At 37.8% G+C, this 21871-nt stretch overlaps 2 protein-coding genes across 3 annotated transcripts in view; both read right to left on the reverse strand.

Annotated features, from left to right (window-relative positions):
• The window catches only part of LOC123506085 (beta-hexosaminidase subunit beta-like), a 16125-nt gene extending 4908 nt beyond the window's left edge, over window positions 1-11217 (reverse strand). Inside the window, 6 exon segments of the mRNA XM_045257949.1 lie at window positions 9614-9739; window positions 9921-9945; window positions 9948-10069; window positions 10181-10232; window positions 10747-10859; window positions 11041-11217. Coding sequence (XP_045113884.1) covers window positions 9614-9739; window positions 9921-9945; window positions 9948-10069; window positions 10181-10232; window positions 10747-10859; window positions 11041-11189 — 587 coding nt within the window. The 5' untranslated portion in view covers window positions 11190-11217.
• Window positions 11218-11745: 528 nt separating this feature from the next.
• On the reverse strand, window positions 11746-19679 carry LOC123506087 (beta-hexosaminidase subunit alpha-like). Of its 2 annotated transcripts, XM_045257954.1 has the most exons (6): window positions 19535-19594; window positions 16200-16336; window positions 13539-13683; window positions 13268-13355; window positions 12553-12675; window positions 11746-11796 (listed from the first exon to the last, which is right to left on the reverse strand). In XM_045257954.1, exons 3-6 carry the CDS (start codon window positions 13670-13672, stop codon window positions 11761-11763), a joined length of 381 nt encoding a protein of 126 aa, XP_045113889.1. In that variant the 5' UTR covers window positions 13673-13683; window positions 16200-16336; window positions 19535-19594; the 3' UTR covers window positions 11746-11760. The 2 variants fall into 2 exon arrangements, with proteins under 2 accessions (XP_045113889.1, XP_045113888.1); XM_045257953.1 differs by lacking the exon at window positions 16200-16336 and having other exon boundaries at window positions 19535-19679.
• Between the last annotated feature and the right edge of the window lie 2192 nt (window positions 19680-21871).

A 21871-nucleotide genomic window follows, 5' to 3' on the forward strand; every position in this document is an offset into this window, starting at 1 on the left:
CCAAACTGCAAGGAAACCTCTTTATAAGTATATTATTTTTTTTTTTAGCAACACTGTAAAATATGTATGCCACGTTTCTTGCCAGGCTTATGAATATATTATCAATAATAAGTTTACTGCTCTCTCATACGTTGTAATACTAAGGTTAAATGCGTATGTATATTTGCTGACCATATTTGCTAAAGTTTCACTAATATTAGAACTCTGCTGCATCACTGGCTATGAGACATGCTTCACCACTGTACAGCGGGAATTCCCCAACAAGCCACACCCAATCCACATTGTTGGAGGAGCAGGACTATAGGTAAATACATACACACACACACACACAAATACAAAAACAAATTTTCTAATTCTCTCTCTCTCTCTCTCTCTCTCTCTCTCTCTCTCTCTCTCTCCTTCGTTTCCCTCTCCCTTCCCTCCCTCCCCCTCTTCCTCTCGAAAGATAAGCTACATGCATCCCGCTTGTGTCTAAAATATTAGCAAATGTCACATTCTCTCTCTCTCTCTTTTTCTCCGAAGAGAGAAGCGTCCACTTTCCTCTTCGAAGGCGATATAGTGACTAAAAAATAGCAGCATAATACACAAAGACGACAAGTATGACAAGCTTGCACGAGTTTCCCGCGCTCAGGTGCGCGGCACTACCACCCGTATATCATACAGGCGGGCTTTTTTAACATCCGGTGCGAAGGGGTTAAGAAGTTCAGTTTTCCACATAGGATGGTAGACGTCTGGAATGGATTGAGTGGAGACACTATAGCAGCAGAAAGTGTGCACAAATTTCAGAAAAAGTTGGATAAATGTAGATATGGAGACAGGTCACTATGAGCCCCACTCGAACCCTGTATTATACAACTGGGTACAGCTTGCAATGGTAAACACAATGGACCAATGGGTGAAGGACTATACAAGGTAGAGAGAAGAGGAACCATCTGTGCTTGCTCTGATATGAAAGAAGAAAACGGGCCTTGTTCAACCATTAAGTATCATGGCCCAATGAGAAAAATGTAATCATGGTTCTAGAAGTCAAATTAGAGGATCAGGAAATTTTGAAATGTAAGGAGGGAGACAAAAAAAGGAAGATTAAATCACACCAAGACAATTTTGAAAGATTAAGAAGTTACTTTGGTAGCACTGATTGGAAAGAAACCATGCACAGCAAAACAGTGCAAGAAGTATGAAATATTCCTAGATGAATACAATGAAGGGGTAAAGAGGTACGTTCCTGTATAGAAAGTAAAAGAAGCAAACACACACATAATGCTACATGTGCAAAAGCAAAGACAAGAAAGGAAGCAGTAAAATGACAAAAATAGGAAGCAATATAATGAGGCACGAAATAAATGTATTAGAATAAAGAGAGAAATTTTGAAAGGGATGTGGAGCAATGTAAAGAACCCAAGCATTTTTACAAGTATATAAATAGATAAATGAAGAACAGAGAGACCATCACTTAGTTAATTAAGGGAAATAGGGTATATGAAACAACAGAAGAAACTTATGAATGAGAGCTTTAAATCAGTATTCAGTGAAGAGGGAGATTTCATGGAACCAAATGTTGAAGTGATGCAAGAAGGATTACAAAACATTATGGTGCATAAACAAAATTAGGAAATTATTAGAAAAGGGAGATGTCAGAAAAACAATAGGACCAGATGGAGTGTCAGGACAGACACTTAAGAGAATGTAGAGAACAGCTGGTAGAACCAATTTGGGATGTGATCAACAGCTCTCTGATAGAAGGGAAAGTACCAAAGGAATGGAAAAGAGCAAATATAGTCCTTATGTACAATGGAGGGAAAATGACCAAGCCCCTGAATTATTGACCAGTGTCATTAACTAGTGTTGTGGGAAAAATCTGTGAAATTGTGATCAAAGGAAAGTGGCTGAAATATCTGGAGGAAAATGAAATCATAAATGACTCCCAATTTGGATTTAGGAAAGGAAGCTCATGTATAACAAACTTACCAAGTTTCTATACAAGAGTAATAGATGAGGTACAAGGGAGAGATGGATGGGTGGATGCAGTGTATTTAGATATCAAAAAGGCTTTTGACGGAGTACCACATAGAAGACTCTATGGAAAGTAGAACACATAGAAGTACAGGAGGTATCTTAAACTGGATGAGGGACTACTTAACAAAAGGGCTTGACTAACTACATAAGTTTGTTTGCAGACAATGCTATCCTGAGAGTAATAAAGAACAGTGAGGATAGTATGGAATTGCAGAGAGATACTGATAACATATAGGAATGGAGCCAAAAGTGGAAATTAGAATTTAATGTCAAGAAATGTCACATGATGGGAATGGGTAAAAGTAACAGAAGACCTACATGGAAATACAAAATGGGAGAAGAGATAATAATGAAGAGGAAGGAAGAGAAAGACTAGGAGTGGTTATACAAGATACCCTGACTCCAGAAAGACACATAAATGGGTTATTTGTTTCAACATACAGGATACTAACAAATATCTGGGTGGCATTTAATTATATGAATAAGAGTATGAGGAAAGAGATCTTAACCACTATGATAAGGCTCAGACTCAAATATGTAGCAGTGTGTGTAGCATGTGTGGTGACCACACCACACATGCAAAAGAACATCAGGAAACCATAAAGAATCCAAAGGACAAAGATAGTGCCAGAAATAAAGGATCTTCTGTATGAAGAAATGCTGAAGGAAATTGAACTATAAACTTGGAAGGATAGACGGGAAAGAGGAGATCTAATCACAATGTATGGAAAAGATAGACAAACAAGACCTGGTATCACTAACTGAAGATTAAGATAGATAGACAAGAGGACACTCTAAGAATGTGAAAAGTCAATGTTTGAGGAACATTAAAAAGTTTAGGTTTCCACATAGGATCCTTGACATCTGGAATGGCTTGAGTCAAGGGATTGTAACAACACAATGTGTCCATAAACTTAAGGAAAAGTTGGACAAAATTAGATATGGAAACAAGTCACTAATGAGCCCTGCTCAAACACTGTAATATACAACTAGGTAAATACACACACGCAATACCGTCGCTCGTGAGAATCAGCTGATCTTCACTACCTTTGTTTGAGTTTGCAGTGGCCTGGGCGATTAGTGTGGACTCATTTTTTTTCATGAATACAGTGTTACAAAATCATGAGTGAGAAAGAGATTCCATCTAAATGCAGGTATGAGACACGGAAAAGAATGAAAGCTGATGATGACTATGTTGGTGAGGGAGAAAGAGCATTCGAAGGCTTTGATACGGCGCATACTTCACTATTTGATAGAGTGTTGACTATCGAACGTAAATTAGATAAATTGATAAAGGAGAGTATGGGAATGAAAGAGAATGAAGAACAGGATAAAGAGCTCCAGAAATTGAAAGAAAGGATAAAAGAGTGGAAGAAAATGAAACTAGGCTAAGAACCGAAAATGAAGAATTAAAAGTGCAAATAGCTAACTACAAGAAATTGATGGAAGAAGGACTCGGTAAAGCCGAGAAAGAAAAAGAGAAGCTAAAAGATCTAGTTAACAAAGAAGAAAGAGTACAAGACGTGATTAAAAAAGAAGTACAGGCATGGAGAATCCAAGATAAGAAAGACAAGGAATCATTTCAAGAAGTATTTCAAGAACAGTTAAAAGAAAGAGATGAAAATATGACAAGCAAAATGATAGGAGTCCTCAAGAAAAAAGAAAATTTTGTAAGAGAAATTGTGGAAAAAAAGTAATTATTTTTGGACTGAAAGAAAAAAAAGTTAAATATAGACCAAGAAGGGAAAAGGAAGAGATGAAATCAGTAAAAGACCTACTAAAACATCTAAATGACGAGGATAGACAGAACTTAGAAGAGGAAGTAGAAGAAATCCATAGAATGGGACCATATTAAGAAGGAACAGTGAGACCAATTAAGATATTACTAAAATCACAAGCAGCAGCAGAAGTAGTACTATATAGAAAAACAAAACTCAGAGAAACAGAAGGTTGCAAAGATATATATATAAAGAAAAATAGAAACAAGGAGGAAAGGAAGAGACACAATGAACTGGTGGCAGAAGCAAGAGAAAAAAATAATGAAAGGTCAGAGGAGGAGAAGGCATTTTTTTGGAGAATTATAGGAGACAGGATAAGGAAATGGTATATAAAAGAGAAGGAAGAGAAAAAAATGGAGCAAGTTTAACTAAAATGATAAGAACAAGAGATTAAAATGATGTATACAAACATAGATGGGATTTTATCTAGTAAATTAGAATTAAGAGATTACATAAAGAAAGAAGAACCAGATATTGTATGCCTGGTGGAAACAAAGTTAAATGAGGCAATAAAATAGACATAGATAAAAGGTATAATATATGGAGGAGAGACAGAGTGGGTAAAGGAGGAGGAGGAGTCATGATGATGTTAAGGAAGGAGATAGTGGTAAATCAAGTGGAGTTTGGGAAGGAAAATCAGAAATACTGTATGTTAAGATGCATATTAATAAAAAGGAGTTAACAATCATTGGAACATATGTGCCACCAAAACAAACTCATGGACTAACCAAGAATATAAAGACATGATAGATGACACAATAAGGAGTCTTACAAGAATCATTAAGGAAAGGAGAAAAGTGATATTGGTAGGAGATTTCAACTGTAAGGAGGTAGACTGGGAAAATTATGAAAGTGGTATGGGGAAGATGCCTGGGAGATAGATTCCTGAACCTAATGATAGATAATTTGATGGTCCAAAGAGTAAAGGAAAACACAAGATTCAGAGGAAACGATGAGCCGGCAAGATTAGACCTAGTTTTACAAGGGATATACCAATTAACGATGATATAAGATACAAGTGCCCATTGGGAAAGAGTGACCATGTAATATTAGAAATGGATATAGAAGAAGGAAAGGAAGATAGAGATGAATCATACAAAGGAGACCGATTAAATTACAGAAAGGCTGATATTGAGAATCTCAAGAACTATTTTAAAACGTAAACTGGGAGGAGATGGAAAACTCATTAACGGTTCAAGAGAAATATAACTTATTTTTGGAAATATACAAAACTGGGGTCAGGGAATATGTTCCGAAATATAGACCTAAAGAAGAAGGAAAGAAAGATTGGTTTAATGCAAGATGTGCTAGGGCAAAGGAGAAACGAGATGGAGCATGGAAAAGGTGGAGAAGAAACAGAAATCCAGAAAATAAGGAAAACTTCAAAACAGCAAGAAATGAATATGCTAAGGTGAGAAAGGAAGAAGAAAGAACTATGAAAAGGACATTGTCGAAAAATGTAAGGAACAACCAAAATTGTTCTACAGATTCATAAATGGAAAAATAAGACAAAAAGAAACAATAGAAAGGTTAAAAGGAGAAACGGAATGGTGGAAGACCCAAAAGTATGGCAGAACTGTTAAATAGTAAATTTCATGAGGTCTTTACTAAGGAATCCAAATTTGAAAGACCACAGGGTAATAGAGACTGTCTATATGAAAGAGATTAAAGTAACCAAGCTTGAAATAAAAAGTTGATGACGGAACTAGATGAGGAAAAGGCAATGGGACCGGATGAAGTCTCAGGCAGAATACTGAAAGAATGTAGGGAAGAACTAGCAAGTCCAATATACAACATCATAAAATGCTCAATAGAAAATGGAACAGTGCCAGTGGAGTGGAAAAGAGCTGAGGTGGTTCCCATATATAAGAGCGGAAGGAAGGAAGAACCTTTAAATTACAGACCGGTATCACTAACTAGTGTAATATGCAAGATGTGTGAAAAGTAATAAAGAAGCAATGGATTGAGTTTCTTGAAGACAACAAATATTATCAAATAGCCAATTTGGTTTTAGAAAAGGTCGGTCATGTGTAACAAATTTATTGAGTTTCTACTCTAGAATAGTTGATAAAGTACAAGAGAGAGGGGATGGATTGACTGTATTTATTTAGATCTAAAAAAGGCTTTTGATAAAGTGCCACATGAAAGATTACTATGGAAGTTAGAGGAGAAGGGTGGCTTAAAAGGAAGCACATTGAGATGGATGAAGAATTACTTAAGGGGGAGAGAAATAAGGACGATAGTTAAAGATATGAAGTCCAAGTGGAGAACAGTAGACAGCGGAGTGCCACAGGGGTCAGTATTGGCACCAATACTTTTCTCGTATATATAAATGACATGCCAGAGGGAGTGAACAGCTACATAAATCTGTTTGCGGACGATGCGAAACTGTGCAGAGTCATTAAACAAAAAGAGGATTGTGAAATACTACAGGAAGACTTAAACAAGATCTGGAAATGGAGCAAAAAATGGGAGATGGAATTCAATGTGGACAAAAGCCATGTCATGGAAATGGGAAAAAGTGAAAGACGACCAGTGGGAATCTATAAGATGGGAGATGGAGTAGAACTAGAAAAAGTAAAAAAGGAAAAGGACTTGGGAGTGACAATGGAAGAAAATAATCAACCGGTAAGCCATATTGATAGAATTTTCAGAGAGACGTATAATTTGCTAAGGAATATTGGATTAGCATTTCACTATATGGACAAAGAAATGATGAAGAAATTGATAAGTACTAAAATAAGACCTAGATTGGAATATGCAGGAGTTGTGTGGACCCCCATAAAAGAAACACATAAGAAAATTGGAGAGACTACAAAAAATGGCTACAAGAATGGTTCCAGAATTTAAAGGGATGACATATGAGGAGAGACTAAAGGCTATGGATCTACCAACCTTGGAACAGAGAAGAGAGAGGGGATCTGATACAAGTTTATAAATTGATTAACGGAATGGATGAAGTGGATAATGAGAAACTAATCCTGAGAGAAGAATATGACATTAGAAGCACAAGATTGCATAGTAAGAAACTGAGGAAGGGACGATGTCTGAGAGATGTTAAAAAATTTAGTTTCCCACAAAGATGTGTTGAGACTTGGAACAGTTTGAGTGAGGAAGTGGTGTCAGCAAAGAGTGTACATAGTTTTAAAGAAAAATTGGATAAGTGTAGATATGGAGACGGGCATACAGGAATATGAAGAAATGATAAGTGATACAGGAACATGTCTGGAAGAAATGTTGGGTGGCTGTGAACGAACTATAATGATGGGAGATTTTAATTGTAAAGAGGTGTGTTGGGAGGACTGGTCAATGGAAGGATCAGAGACAACATGGGAAATACACTATTGACACTGGCAATGGAAAATGTGTTAACTCAGTGGGTCAAAGAAGATACTAGGTTTGGAGGAGAGGGAGCATCGTCAAGACTGGACTTGGTCTTTAGTACAGAGCCAATGGTCATTGAGGAGATGAGGGTGGAGTGCCCTTTAGCAAAGAGTGATCATGCAGTTTTGGAGTTCAAGGTGATAGATGAAGAGAAATCTAGAAGAAATGAAGAATATAAAGTGGGAAGATGGAATTATGCCAAGACAGATTTTGGAAACCTAAAGAAATTCTTTCAAGAGACAAATTGGATGAAATTCAAGAGTGCTAAGGAGCAAATGAAAAGTGGAAGGAATTTATAAAAATATACAAAGAAGGTGAGAAAAATTTGTACCAATAAGACAACATAGAGAAGTTGGAAAGCAGGACTGGTTTAACGATAGATGTGAAAAGGCTAGAACAAGAAAAGAGGATGCATGGAAGAGGTGGAGAAGGAAAAGACGGATTAAGCAGTGGGAAAGTTACAAAAGAGCAAGAAATGAATATGTGTTGATTAGAAGAGAAGAAAGAAAGAAACAAGAAAAGGATATAATTGATAAATGTAAAGACCAACCAAGGCTTTTTACAGACATGTGAACAACAACATCAAAAATAGAGAAAGTATTGAAAGTTTAGAAGTAAATGGAGTATGCAGTGAAGATCCCAGGAAATGGCAGAGGCTATGAATGGATGCTTTCGGAAGGTATTCACAAAGGAGACTGCTTTTGACAAACCACTGGTAATGGAACAGAAAGGGATTATGAAGGAGTTTCAAGTAACTGTGGAGGAGATCAAGAACATGATGGGGAGTTTAGAAGTGAGAAAAGCTGTGGGACCTGATGGGGTATCAGGATGGATTTTAAGAGAATGCAGGAGCAATTGGCAGAAAAAGTTTGTGAAGTAATTGATGCCTCATTAAGGGAAGGTGTAGTGCCCCAAGACTGGAAAAGAGCTAACATTGTCCCAATCTATAAATCAGGTAACAAGAGAGACCCATTGAACTATAGACCAGTGTCACTTACAAGTGTGGTAGCTAAGATGTGTGAGAGGGTGGTGAAGAATAGATGGACAGACTTCTTGGAGAAAAATGACATACTTTGTGAGTGTCAATTTGGTTTTAGAAAGGGCGTTCATGCACGACAAACCTGATATGTTACTATTCGAGGGTGATAGATGTAATACAGGAAAGAGATGGTTGGGCTGATGGAATATATCTGGATTTAAAAAGGCCTTTGATAAGGTACCACACCAGAGACTGATCTGGAAACTTGAAATGGTAGGAGGAGTGCATGGCAGTTTACTAAAATGGATGGAAGACTTTTGGTAGGAAGAGAAATGAGAACAATAATTAAGGACAGACCATCAGAATGGGGATTGGTGGAGAGTGGAGTTCCACAGGGATCAGTGTTGGCACCAGTAATGTTCAGTCTACATAAATGACATGGTGGATGGGGTGTCCAGTTATGTGAGCCTATTTGCAGACGATGCAAAATTGTTAAGAAAAGTGAGATGTGACAAAGATTGCGAACTACTCCAGGAAGACTTGGACAGAATATGGAAATGGAGCTGTACATGGCAAATGGAGTTCAACACGACAAAATGCAAGAAAATAGAGTTTGGCAAGAGTGAAAGAAGAATCAGGAGTATGTACAAGATAGGAAATGAAGACATAAAACCAGTCATGAAGAAAAAGACCTTGGGGTGACAATTACCAATGACCTATCGCCAGAGAGACATATAAACAAAATAATTGGAGAAGTATTGAACTTATTGAGGAACATAAGAGTGGCGTTCGATATCTAGATGAAGAAATGATGAAGAAAAAAACTGAAAAGACAAACCCTAGGTGATAGCAATATACAGAGTGATGATTGGCATGGAAAAATGGACATGTGGAATGGAAGAATGTCGAGAGGGCACACACACACACACACACACACATTACACACACACACACACACACACACACACTGCCAACCTTACAAGATAGAAGAGAACGCGGGGACCTAATAACAATGTATAAGATAGTAAATGATCTTGAAAAGATAGACAAAGAAGACCTGGTGCTGTTGACAAAAGAAGGTGGAAGGACAAGAGGACATGAAAAGAAGATCAGGATGAGGCAGTGTGTGAAGGATATTGGAAAATACAGTTTTCCACACAGAACGGTGGAAAAATGGAATGCATTGGATAATGGAATTGTTACAACACATAGTGGGCATAACTTTAAAGAAAAACTAGATAAATGGAGATATGGAGGCAGGACACTATGACCCCCACTTGAACCCTGTACAATACAACTAGGTAAATACACAAACTAGCCAACAAACTAAACAAATAAACTTTTGCAAATTCAAAATTACAAATTTGCACTACACAAGTTTGTGTCAAACCAAAATCTGCAAACAAACTATGCTTCAATGCTTGTAAAAAAGACCAGCTCTGATTATAAGGCTTACCCATTTTTAGTTGGAAGATTACTGATGATCTGAGTAAGTTTTGTGATATATATTTCTTCCAATTTGCTGTAGTTTCCAGTAATGTTGTGCTGAGACATGTATTGTGTGATTGTAGGATTGCTCTTCCTGAAACAGAGTAATCTTTAAGAAAAGGAATACAATATTCCTACTTCATTTGCTTTATTTCTTGTATTTTTATTCAATTATTTTACGTAATGTCTGTCTACCTCATGACCTGCCTTTACATACACTTACATATGCTTACTTTTTTTCTATGTTAATAATGTGTATAGGTCAATGATCTCACCAACAGTCAAAGCTGACTTCATCCCTCCAAGGTGGACATAATGATCAGGGAACCGAGATGTAACCTCTGTGAAAAAGGTTCTCAAGAACTCATAGTTTGCATCATTGGTTGGGTCAATAGGACCAAAGGTTCCATCAGGTTTATTATCCCTGGAATTGAATTAAAAATATAAAGTTAAGTAGTTATAGTGCACCATTTGTGATATAGAATATAACATCCAGTATAGCATTCATAGATAAATAAGTAATAATATCACATACTTGTAACAAGGTGTCAGGAGTCCTGGCTGGGAGCCCCAGGACTGAGTGTGACCTGTGGAGGAAATTTGTTTTTATACAGGATTGGACTTCATAACTGACAATGAGGAATGCATCAAGCCAAGATCTTTTTACAGTACTGTATACTTTAGATGGCATAAGAGAGCGAGAAATTAAAGAAACCTGTTTGGATATGTGTGTATATGTGAGTATGTAGTTTATCATGTGTTGGATGAGTAAGCTTTATCCTCCTAGTAGAGCATAGACTCTATATATCATATAATATACAGTAATATAGTGTAGTCTGATTTACAATTAAGACCAATCTTTTATATTCCGAACATCTCATTCACTTGCTTATGGAAGACAATACCAGCTCACACAGTGGGAAAATCATTAGTTGTAAGAGCAAGGCACGATATCTCTCTCTCTCTCTCTCTCTCTCTCTCTCTCTCTCTCTCACACACACACACACACACACACACACACACACACACACACACACACACACACACACACACACACACACACACACAACAACTAGGTAAATATATGCTGTAATCACCCACCAGGTGTATCAAATTCAGGCAGGACACGGATTCCCCTCATCTTGCCATATTCAATAACACTGGAAATATTACTAGCACTGTACACATGGCTTGGACTGTAGGCTCCTTGTTTACTGCAGAAAAAAAAAAAAGGAAACTGCTATTAGTCACTATTACATGATTTGTATTAATGACTAAGTGTGTTTAAAAATTATTTCATTTAGTAATTATAACTGAATAATAATAGTGGAGCATGAAATTCAGATAAAGTCTTTGATCAAAAGAGCAACAGAGAGCTTAGGCAGTCACACATACCTGAGTTCAGGATAGGTTGTACTAACATATGGAAAACTTTCATCATCCACAATGTGCCAGTGAAACATATTGAGTTTATTCATAGCCATGAGGTCCAGTGTCTCCTCAATTTGTGAGATGGTTAGGAAATCATATGCAGTATCAATCATCAGGCCTCTGAGGAATATACATAACACACTTACAAACTGGCAGAAGATTGTGAGTGTATGGCTGATAAAGTGGGAATGCAGAAACAGACTATAGTTCGTTCATCCAAAGAATCCAGGCCGAAACTGCTAGTTCGGTTGGTAGCCCTGCCCACCCACTGCCGTCACTAAACCTTACCGACACTTAAATTTTCTTCAAGTACATTTATTTTTCTTCAAGCTATAAACTTGTATATCTATTGAGTTAAGTGAAGAAAAATAAATGTACTTGAAGAAAATTTAAGTGTCGGGAAGGTTTAGTGGCGGCGGGGGTGGGCAGGGCTGCCAACCGAACTACCAGTTTCAGCCTGGATTCTTTGGATGAACGGACTATAGGTATTCCACAAAATACTGTTTTGTTGCAAGTGTAGGTAGTACTGATTTAAACCTAAATGTTTATCACTAATATAGAAGTAGGTGATATAACTGTTCTGTACTTTTAATATGATGCACATTATCATAAAGTAATCATAACATGTAATAAAAAATCATGATAAACTCTTACCTCTCCCTACATCCAGGTAACCCTCCCACCTCATCTCTTCCTTCTGTTCTTGTGGAGCCTACATATCTGTCAGCTCAGAGTGAGTACAAATTCAAAAAAGTTTCTAGTAATGATATCCACCACCTCTTTAGTTGCTATAATATATCATTGCTTTTATTCATAGAAATATTACTTAGTTCTTATTGCTTTTTATATATGAGGAGCTCTGGCCAAGGCCAATAAAAAGCCTATTAAAAAGACCCACTAAGGTGCCAGTCATAGGTGGCTGTTACTGGTTATCTGATAATTATTATTTCTGTTATTCGTATTTCCTACACTTTTAGTTCCAAATTGGCAATAATTGATGACTTTAGTTTTTGGAGCATGAGCATGTTGAAGCTTTGAACTGTCAAAATCAAATGTAGTTATTTTACCTAAAACAGTTGGTTTCATTAGTGAAGAGACAGGATGAACATTGAATTTGAAGTTTTCTGATAATGTCAATTTATCAGTTATTGCCGATAAGGTTATAATTTTCAGTTCACTAGTTATGGTGATAAATATTTTTGTTATGCCCATCTACAGTGCCAATCCTCAGAGTGCTGTCAAAAGGATTATCCAAAGTTTGAGAAGTGTTTTGAAATTTTCTTCTTGAAACAGTTCAAGTCAAAGATAGCAAAAAATACAAACAGGCTGGGAGTTTCAGTTTAGAAGTTCAAGTTTGCCGTAACTAAAGTGCAATGAACTAGAAAAGTGTCCCATGATTAATCTGTACATGCCATGAAAACATCTTTATGGTTGATAGGACTAATGTGTGAGCTTGGCTGGTAGTCTCAGTCTCACCTTGATCTCATATTGTTCATCCATATCATGATGTGGGTGGGTCTCACATTTAGTCAGCAGAGTCACCTTTAGGCTGTCAAGATAACCCTTGAAGTTGCCATCCTTTTTCCAGGGACCTCGTCTCTGAAGACATTGGTTATTTAAAAAAAAACCTGTACAGTATCTTATCTGAATGCCTTAGGCAAAGGCAATTTTTAGAGAAATTGAGAGAAGTGTTGATAGTTTTAAGCTTGAATAGTATATGAAATCATTATAAGATGAAAATTTATAGTTAATTTAATCTAATTCCTTCAGACAAGACAAAAATGAGTATAATACTGTGGATCAGGTTTGTATTTTATTAATTGTTAACTGTTTACTATTTGCTTATGACAAAACAGCATTTGCATACTTTTAATGCATATGTAACATACCTTAAAAAAATATATAATGCATACAATTTCAAATTATTGGGAAGAAACATTCTTAGTTTCTGGGTTATGTTATAATGACAAACAAAGCATATCAGATGATGGTGCTTATTTTAGTGTTGGGAGTTGATGAGAGGTTATATCACTATTTTGGTCTTCACTGGCCTTCTCTATAGATCCAGAGAGATTTATTAAAACAGAAACTTCAGTGTAAGGAAGCAGGATAGTAGAAAAAAGGATGTACACCTTGTAGCAAATAGTAATGTAACTTCTCAACTCAATAATAAAAGGGACTTGGGAATCACCTCAGGACCTGTGGAAGGAAACATGATTTCCTTGTACCTCTGTAGTGCTTCATCCAGAATAGTACAGGTGTTTCGTGTCACATTGAACCTGAAGAAGGGTCAAACAACATTATGGGGATGGATCTCTCAAATGTTTAAATTTACATTAAAAAACTCTTCAGTATCTAGTTGAAATAAACAAGTTATGGGGCTAAATCTTGCAGTCAATGTGATATGCTTTGAGAGAACAGAGAAAACATTGTTCATGTTTATACACTGCTACATTGCTTACGAGAAACTCCCTGGCCTGATGATCATGTAGGTGTCTTTGGGCAGTACAGATTGAGGCCGTGGCCACACCTCCCCAACTGTGGGCAGGACCAGTGGAGTGCCACTCCACACCCTTCCTAGTGTCCCCAATACCATAAACAATAGTGCTGAGGATAAATAGGAAAGAGTAAATACTATGCAAAAAGACTGAATACTTGGTCATCACTGAGGCAGCGATGATGCTCAGCATGTCTGTGTAAAAAACAAAAGAAAGAATTCTTTATTATATACAGTATGTATTATGCCATTAATATCTGAGTTGGACTAAATCATTATACAGTGTTAACAATAATGACTTTATGTAGATAGTTGGCATCTTCAACTTCTTAAAGCTTTTGAATCGATCACTTAACATCAATCCACTCAAAATGTTTACCTTATCTTCAGTATGGATTCCATAAAGTGTATCTTACAATTAATCTTCAAGTCCCCAAAACTGAATTTAAGTTACCTAATGTGTTGCCTTAAATGTATGAAAAGCTTCTGTTTTTTTCTCATTTCATATAACTCAAACTGTTTCACCAGACTGATGTGAAGGTTCATCCAGAAAGAAGAAAGAAAAAAAAAAAAAAAAAAAGCAGGCCAGCCTTTTCAGGCTTAACAATTGGTTATTAAGTAAGATCTTTCAAATTAATGTATGTGTGGCCTTGACCTGTGTCCCTCATTCATAAAAAGTGTTTCATCAATAATTATTATCTTCAGGGGACACACTATGTATTATTATGCAGTGTGCAGTGGGGTGCACACATGTATAATTTCTCACAGCCTGTTTGTACCTAGCTACATAGAAAACATTTTTTAATACGTAATAATTTTATCAATTATCTTTAGGGACAAACTATTATCATGCAGTGTGCAGGGGAGTGGACATATGCATCATTTCCCACATTCTGTTTGGACTACTTAGATAGAAAAGGAAAACATGTTTTATGACAATAACAATAATAATGAACAATAATAATAATAATAATAATAATAATAATAATAGTATAATAATAATAATAATAATAATAATAATAATAACAACAATAGTAATAATAATAATAATAATAATAATAATAATAATAATAATAATAATAATAATAATAATAATAATAATAATACATGAATATAATGTGCTACACTGTATTAATGAATTTGTGTATTATGCAAGTAAAGAGGGGTATAATTATTTATTTGCAAAATTACAGTTTAGGAAGGGTAAGAGGTCATTAATCACTTTAAAAACACACTTTATAGATTGATATATTTATACTGTACATCAATATGTATTTTTTCTCTACTTTTATATTCTTTTCATGATTTAATTGTCTATAAAACTTAAAAAGGAATATCTTAAACATTTTTTTTCTTTTTAACACACACACACACCACATAGTGTAGTGGTTAGCACGCTCGACTCACACTCGAGAAGGTATGGGTTCGAGTCCCGGAGGCGGCGAGGCAAATGGGCAAGCCTCTTAATGTGTGGCTCCTGTTCACGTAGCAGTAAATAGGTAGGGGATGTAACTCGAGGGGTTGTGGCCTCGCTTTCCCGATGTGTGGAGTGTGTTGTGGTCTCAGTCCTACCCGAAGATCAGTCTATGAGCTCTGAGCTCACTCCGTAATGGGGAAGACTGGCTGGGTGACCAGCAGGCGACCGAGGTGAAATACACACACACACACACACACACACACACACACACACACACACACACACACACACACACACACACACACACACACGGCCGGGTTCGAGTCCCGGTAAGCGGCGAGGAAAATGGACAAGCCTCTTAATGTGTAGCCCCTGTTCACCTAGCAGTAAATTGGTACGGGATGTAACTCGAGGGGTTGTGGCCTTGCTTTCCCGGTGTGTGGAGTGTGTTGTAGTCTCAGTTCTACCTGAAGATCGGCCTATGAGCTCTGAGCTCGCTCCGTAATGGGGAAGACTGGCTGGGTGACCAGCAGACGACCGAGGTGAATTACACACACACCGCGTTATGTAGTGGTTAGCACGTTCAACTCACAATCGAGAGGGCCGGGTTCGAGTCCCGGTAAGCGGTGAGGCAAATGGGCACGCCTCTTAATGTGTGGTCCCTGTTCACCTAGCAGTAAATAGGTACGGGATGTAACTCGAGGAGTTGTGGCCTCGCTTTCCCGGTGAGTGTTGTGTGTTGATGTGGTCTCAGTCTTACCCGAAGATCGGTCTATGAGCTCTGAGCTCGCTCCGTAATGGGGAAGACTGGCTGGGTGACCAGCAGGCGACCGAGGAGGTGAATTACACACACCGCATATTTGTAAGTAATGTAGGGAGGCGGTGGCGTAGTGGATAAGGTGGTGAGCGTGGGATCTGGCATACGTCCATGCGTAGGTTCGAATCCCACCACCTACAGCACCTTAAACACTTCACCATGTGTCGAGTGGTTTAAAGTTAGCTACATGTCACCATGATACCCAGGTTCTAGGTGGTTACACCAAAGATGTGTTTGAGTGGTAATATGATGGTCCCTAATATGGGTACCATTGTAAATAAAATTTCCTGCACCACTAATGGGCAGAAGCTGAACAGCGCTTCCTATACATACTCTTCAAATACATCTACAGGCGCTATAGGTCATTAAAAAAAAAGTAGGGGTTAACATACTTGGCTGAACCGAGCAGGCCCGGGCGCGGCTACGCAAATAAGTTATCTGTGTTGCCCCCTTTCACTTAGCAGCAGCAGCGTGTAGATGCGTGGTGTACCCTGAGCGGTGGTGGCTAGAGGTCATTCTTCTTCTTCTTCTTTTGTGTGTGTGTAATAATAATAATAATAATATACGGTTTAGTAATTTGGCAGTGCCACAAAAAGTTTACACTTAAAATGTACACGGGTGGTGGGGAGGGCATTAAAACAATGAAATCCTTAACCTAACTATGAATCTAACTTAACCAAGAATTAACTTATTGATTTAATTAATTCATTTATTTATGGCTTGCACCATAGTGGGCACCGCGCTACGGTGATACCGGTCAGTGCGCGGTGCTCGAAGGGCGCCACGCGATTCTGGTGTCGGGTGGCGCGGGCAGGGAGAGGCACGTCTGGGGATAGCAGGTGGCGGAGACGTGGATGATGCAGCAGCCCTTCCCCAAATGTGTGAGAGAGAGAGAGAGAGAGAGAGAGAGACCTGGGTTTCTGTGCGTTTTTCTTTTTTATATATAATGTATAAATTAGTTTTTTTTTTTATGTTCAATTATTTCAATGTGCACTTTTGCTTTAAGAAGCCTTCGGCTTCGTGGTAGTTTGAAATATATAGTAAACATAAGACGGCTACCCATACGGTTTCTGTCCCCATCCTGCAGTGCGTCACACAGCAAGCGCCAAGCGGTCACGCTCACGGTCAGTTGGCCAATGACCGTCAGTCGGCTCCAAACTATTCTAGTTTCGGCTAAAACCCCCACCATACACCATTCATAAGTGAAGTAAGAAAACAAAGGCAGCCTATATAATGCAGGATGGAATGGCATGGGAGGTCCGAGGAAATGTGTGCTAAGAAAACCAGTTGTCGCTGCTGATTAATGAAACACAGTTAAGTGTTGAATTCAGTAGCGATGGTAACAGAACACGTTTAGGCCGTGAGCACTAAAACGAGTCGTTAAGTAGGTCGTGATCTCTTAAGGCCGATAGTCGATTAAGTCGTGACTCTCTGGGCCAGTGATTCCCAACCTGTGGTGCGCAACACGTCCCGACGTATGTAGTGGTGTGCGAAGGCCTTCCAGGTGGTACTGTACATACATAAACATTTTCAGCATCGTATGCGATTTCTATTTCGATTAAATTAATTCATTTCTCAGAAAAAAATGTTAATACCTTACACAAGATAATCTGGCATCGGTCAGCTGGTGGAGACTAAACAAATGCATTCCTCACATTAAATTGAGTTGTTAAGGTTTATTTATTTATTTTTTTTTCACCCATGGCCCAAATGATTCACCGTAAAGGGAACACAACCCAAATTTGAACTCTGGAGGATGGTATGGTGCGATGACAGTAAGAAGTGTAGTGACTGATGGTTTGGTAGACATTTTAGGAATAGATGAAACAAGTGCTGAAAATCTTTACAAATCTGTGAAGTTTCTCCTCTGAGAATATACCACTTTTCTAATATCGTGACAAATTGCTCCACTATGTTATCACAAAAATGGTGTTCAAGTGTATCTGAGAAATGATGACTCACTCGGCTGTTTGTTATGGGATATATTTGCCAGTCAGTTGAATAATGTACTGTTACTCTGCCAGCCCAACTTGTATTACCATACCTTCATATCTGGACCAGTTCTTGAGAGAGAGGCTGTTATTTTGCACGTAGCAACAAACAGAGATAAATATTTACAAGAAGTCCTTTCATTCTCACCGATTTGATAGCTGACCGCATGAAAAGAAAGAAAAAAAAAATCAAACATGAAGTACTGTGACTATAGTACTACATATGGTCGTGACATGCGCTACTGACAAAGACCGATTGTAAGCAAGCATATTTACCAGTCGCAAATGTTTCAAGACATACACAACACACCACACCAGCTGACCGGAAAGCTAAGCCACAAGTCCTCGCTTTCCCGAAAGGTCTGACTCTGTAGTGCATGAGGGATCTCAGTCCTACTCGATGATAGGTCGGCAGGAGCTCTGTCTTTTCGATTGGCTTTTTAGTGACCACTGACCAGCAGACGGCCGTGGTGAATTATAATTGTATTAATCTCTGCGCTCCTCCTTTCTTCGTTGTTGGATATTCTGTGAGTGATGCACCCATCTCGTCTCTTCTTTCCACCACCTCTTATGTTTTCTTTGGAGTCACTGTGCTCTTATAGTATCTGAACGTGAATTTGTGTCGTAAGTTATTTTTGTGTATTTCGTAAATTTAAATATAAGGCACCAAAAATTAAATAAAAGGAAGTAAAGTAAAAGATTAAACAACATTATGGATCAACAGTTATTCGCTGAGAGAGAGAGAGAGAGAGAGAGAGAGAGAGAGAGAGATGTGTCATCAATACGTCACACGTACTAGAGTAACTAGACAACTAAACCAGTGATAACCAAACTTTTCCTGGGCGGGTACCACCACCGTGTACCAACTGGTTATAGAAAATCTCGATTCCAGCAAATAATTTCTTCACACGCAGAGCATACAAATGAACCAACAACAAGGATCACACTCAGTTTAATGCAAGGGATGCATAAAGGCGGGTTCACGTGTCAATATGCGACTGAAGTTGCAAGTTGCTAGAAGTATCGACTGAGACCTTCTAGTCGGAACACGTAAACACATAGCGACTGGGAAGTATCAGCTAGTTGGCGGGAAGTGTTTCATTTCATTGCACGTGTGTGTTTACTATAATATTATAGTCTTACGGTAAAACTCAGTCGTGATACTACTTGAAAATATATCAACTTTAGGAAGGCAAAAGCTGTCCTTATGAATATTTTTTTTTTTTCTGCAGATGCAGCTATAAAGAAAGCGTTGTCCCATTTGTTGATTACTAGCGTGTTATATATTGAAATGTGTATACCTGCAAAAATTATTATACACTAAGAAATGTAAATCAAAGTAACTGATATACAGAGATTAACATTAATGAAGAAATCGCCAACTAGATGCCCCCAAAAATATCGGGATGATTGACACCTGAATATTCCAGGAAAACCATTCGTCTTTCATGGGAGGATTTATATTCAAAATTATAATTTGAAGAACTAGAGAAGTGCGTGCAGAGGGTATATTGTGTGTGTGTGTGTGTGTTTGTTTACACCTTCATCGAGTGAGTTATTATCTTAGTTACATGTAGCCCGGCAATACATAAAGGTCCAGTAAATGTATACATAATGATTTCTCGTGACATATTGATTGGTATAATAGTGTTGTATGTACACAGGCATATTTGTGAAAGAGACAACGTTGGAATGAGTGTTACAGTAGAAGGCAAAGGCAACATCTTATCACTTACCAAGATGCATGTTGCCACAGACGTCACCTCATCCACAAAGTCGATGGCCAACTGAAGTAGATGTACTTCAGCAGGGATCAGGTGGCGGTGAGTGAAGCATAGTTGCCAGATAGACCCAGAGAGGATGCATATTTATTATTATCTAGCGACAACACTTCCGATATGATTATAGTGACCTTTGTAACTATATATTGGAATTGTAAATATGATGTGAAGGTTTCTGTGTTCTCTATTAGTTCACCAACCAATGGATCTGTGTGTTTCTTATGTTTATTTGTATCTGTAGCCGCTCCTATGCACGTCTGTTCCACCCACCCTCGGATCTAACAGCATCTTCCGTGCCAGACAACACTCTTGAAACTAGAAAGTGTTGTCTCGTATTTGAAAGCATATATTGTCGTGAGGTTCGTGAGAATATTAAAGCCACGTCCCATAATATATAGACGCTACAAGTAATACACAACAGAACTTGATAGCTAGTGTACTTATAGTAGCTACATGCATCTACATAACAATTTTGTAAGCGCGCTGCATTAGATTTATTCATTATTTTGTATTTCTTTCCGGATGTAGCTATCATATCTTTATATTTGAAGCATCGCAGATAAAAAAAAGAATTTTTTCTATTTGTTTCTGACAAACAATGGCCACATCAATAATAATAATAATAATAATAATAACAATAACAATAATAATAATTTAGTCACTACCATTGCTGCCAGCGCTTGAAATTTTTTCAAGATCTTGAAAAATTAACCCTGACCTTGAAAGCTTGAAAAACAAACAGTCTATATCCCTAAAATCTTGAAAAATCTACACCGACTGTATAAAAGTCGAATAAAATGTGAGAGAGAGAGAGAGAGAGAGAGAGAGAGAGAGAGAGGGGAGGTTCAACTGACGTCCTGACGCGTACAATACACGTCACGCAGAATCGCAGACGCAGTAATCAGATGAGCAATGTTAGTTCTTCAGTTGGTGCCTCTGCTTTGCTTTGCTGGTGAGTGTTATTTAGTTAAGTGAAACTTAAGAGTTCATTATTCTTTACTGATATATTCTCACCCTTTGTCATAGTGTATTATTCACTTAAAGACCCTCATTATTTATGTCCCACGTAAAAATAGTGAGCTGAGTGTGCCATTCGAGGTGTAGGCAAGTGATGAGTAATTTGAGTCGTCTTTAGATGATGAGACTGGTAAAAATTTGCCACAGTGAATGGGGTGTACTTGTAAGTATAATGATTCTTATGGAGCTATCATTAGATTGCAAACGCTATAAGGTCAGGAACACGAAGTGGACAGTAGTTGTAGGTTCACAAAAAAAAGATAATAATAATAATGATAATAATAATAAATAGTGTATTATGTTTTTCTGTTGATATCATGCAGTGGATTTGGTAAAATTGTTACTTTGTTCCCTGGTGGTGGAGGTAACTAACTAGCACATATATAATAAGGGCATCACATATTTGAAGGTACGCTAGTAAACTTTCAATAAAGATAATGTTGCATTATGGTCGACCTTGAAAAAAAAAATACTGATCTTGAAAGATTTCTAAGACATCTTGAAAGATTTTTTTTCCCCAACCGCTGGCAGCACTGCTCACTAGCGTGCAACTTATACACTTTATTATATTGTGATACCACTCGTGCTTCACTGACTCAATGGCAATTGCATCTCAGGTAGAATTAAAGATTCGGTCGCCCCAGCACACCTGTATTTACTCCAGTTCTATGGTATATCTATTTGCACACTGTTGAGATAATAACGACACAGTAGAAAACTATATTCATAATGATAATCATAAAAGCAGCAGCAAAACCAGCACCTGGAACGGGAGACTGCGTGACCATTGAAGTAATGTGTTGATGAGAAGAAAAGTTTGATGAGAAATCTGCATCTGTGAAATTGTATGAGTTGCAGTGGTCAGGTAAAGGATTATGAAGTTATTGTGGAGAAATTCAACAACTGAAAATAATTATATGAATGGAGCGATGGAAGAGAGGTTAGGCATATGATAGATGAGACTCGTTTATAACTTTATGTACGGTAGATTATTTGAGATCAGTAGTGATAAGGAAGAGTAGAGGAAGCGTGTGTGTGTGTAATTCATCTCGGTGGCCTGCTGGTCACCCAGCCAATCTTCCCCGTTACGGAGCGAGCTCAATAGAGACATAGACCGATCATCGGGTAGGACTGAGACCACAACACACTCCACACGTGTGTGTGTGTGTATTTACCTAGTTGTAGTTTTACAGGGCCTGGGCTTTATGCTCGTGTGGTCCCGTCTCCATATCTACACTTGTCCAATTTTTCTTTAAAACTATGCACACTCTTTGC

Source organism: Portunus trituberculatus, chromosome 19, assembly GCF_017591435.1.
Source record: "Portunus trituberculatus isolate SZX2019 chromosome 19, ASM1759143v1, whole genome shotgun sequence".
Lineage (NCBI taxonomy): Eukaryota > Metazoa > Arthropoda > Malacostraca > Decapoda > Portunidae > Portunus > Portunus trituberculatus.

Excerpts from the sequence above, each read along its gene's own strand:
- LOC123506087 (XM_045257953.1), bottom strand. Across the intron at positions 12,676-13,267 it reads TTCCTTCCACAGGTCCTGAG|AGACGAGGTCCCTGGAAAAA; the intron begins GTGATTCCCAAG and ends CAATGTCTTCAG. Across the intron at positions 11,797-12,552 it reads ATGAACAATATGAGATCAAG|ATATGTAGGCTCCACAAGAA; the intron begins GTGAGACTGAGA and ends CTGAGCTGACAG.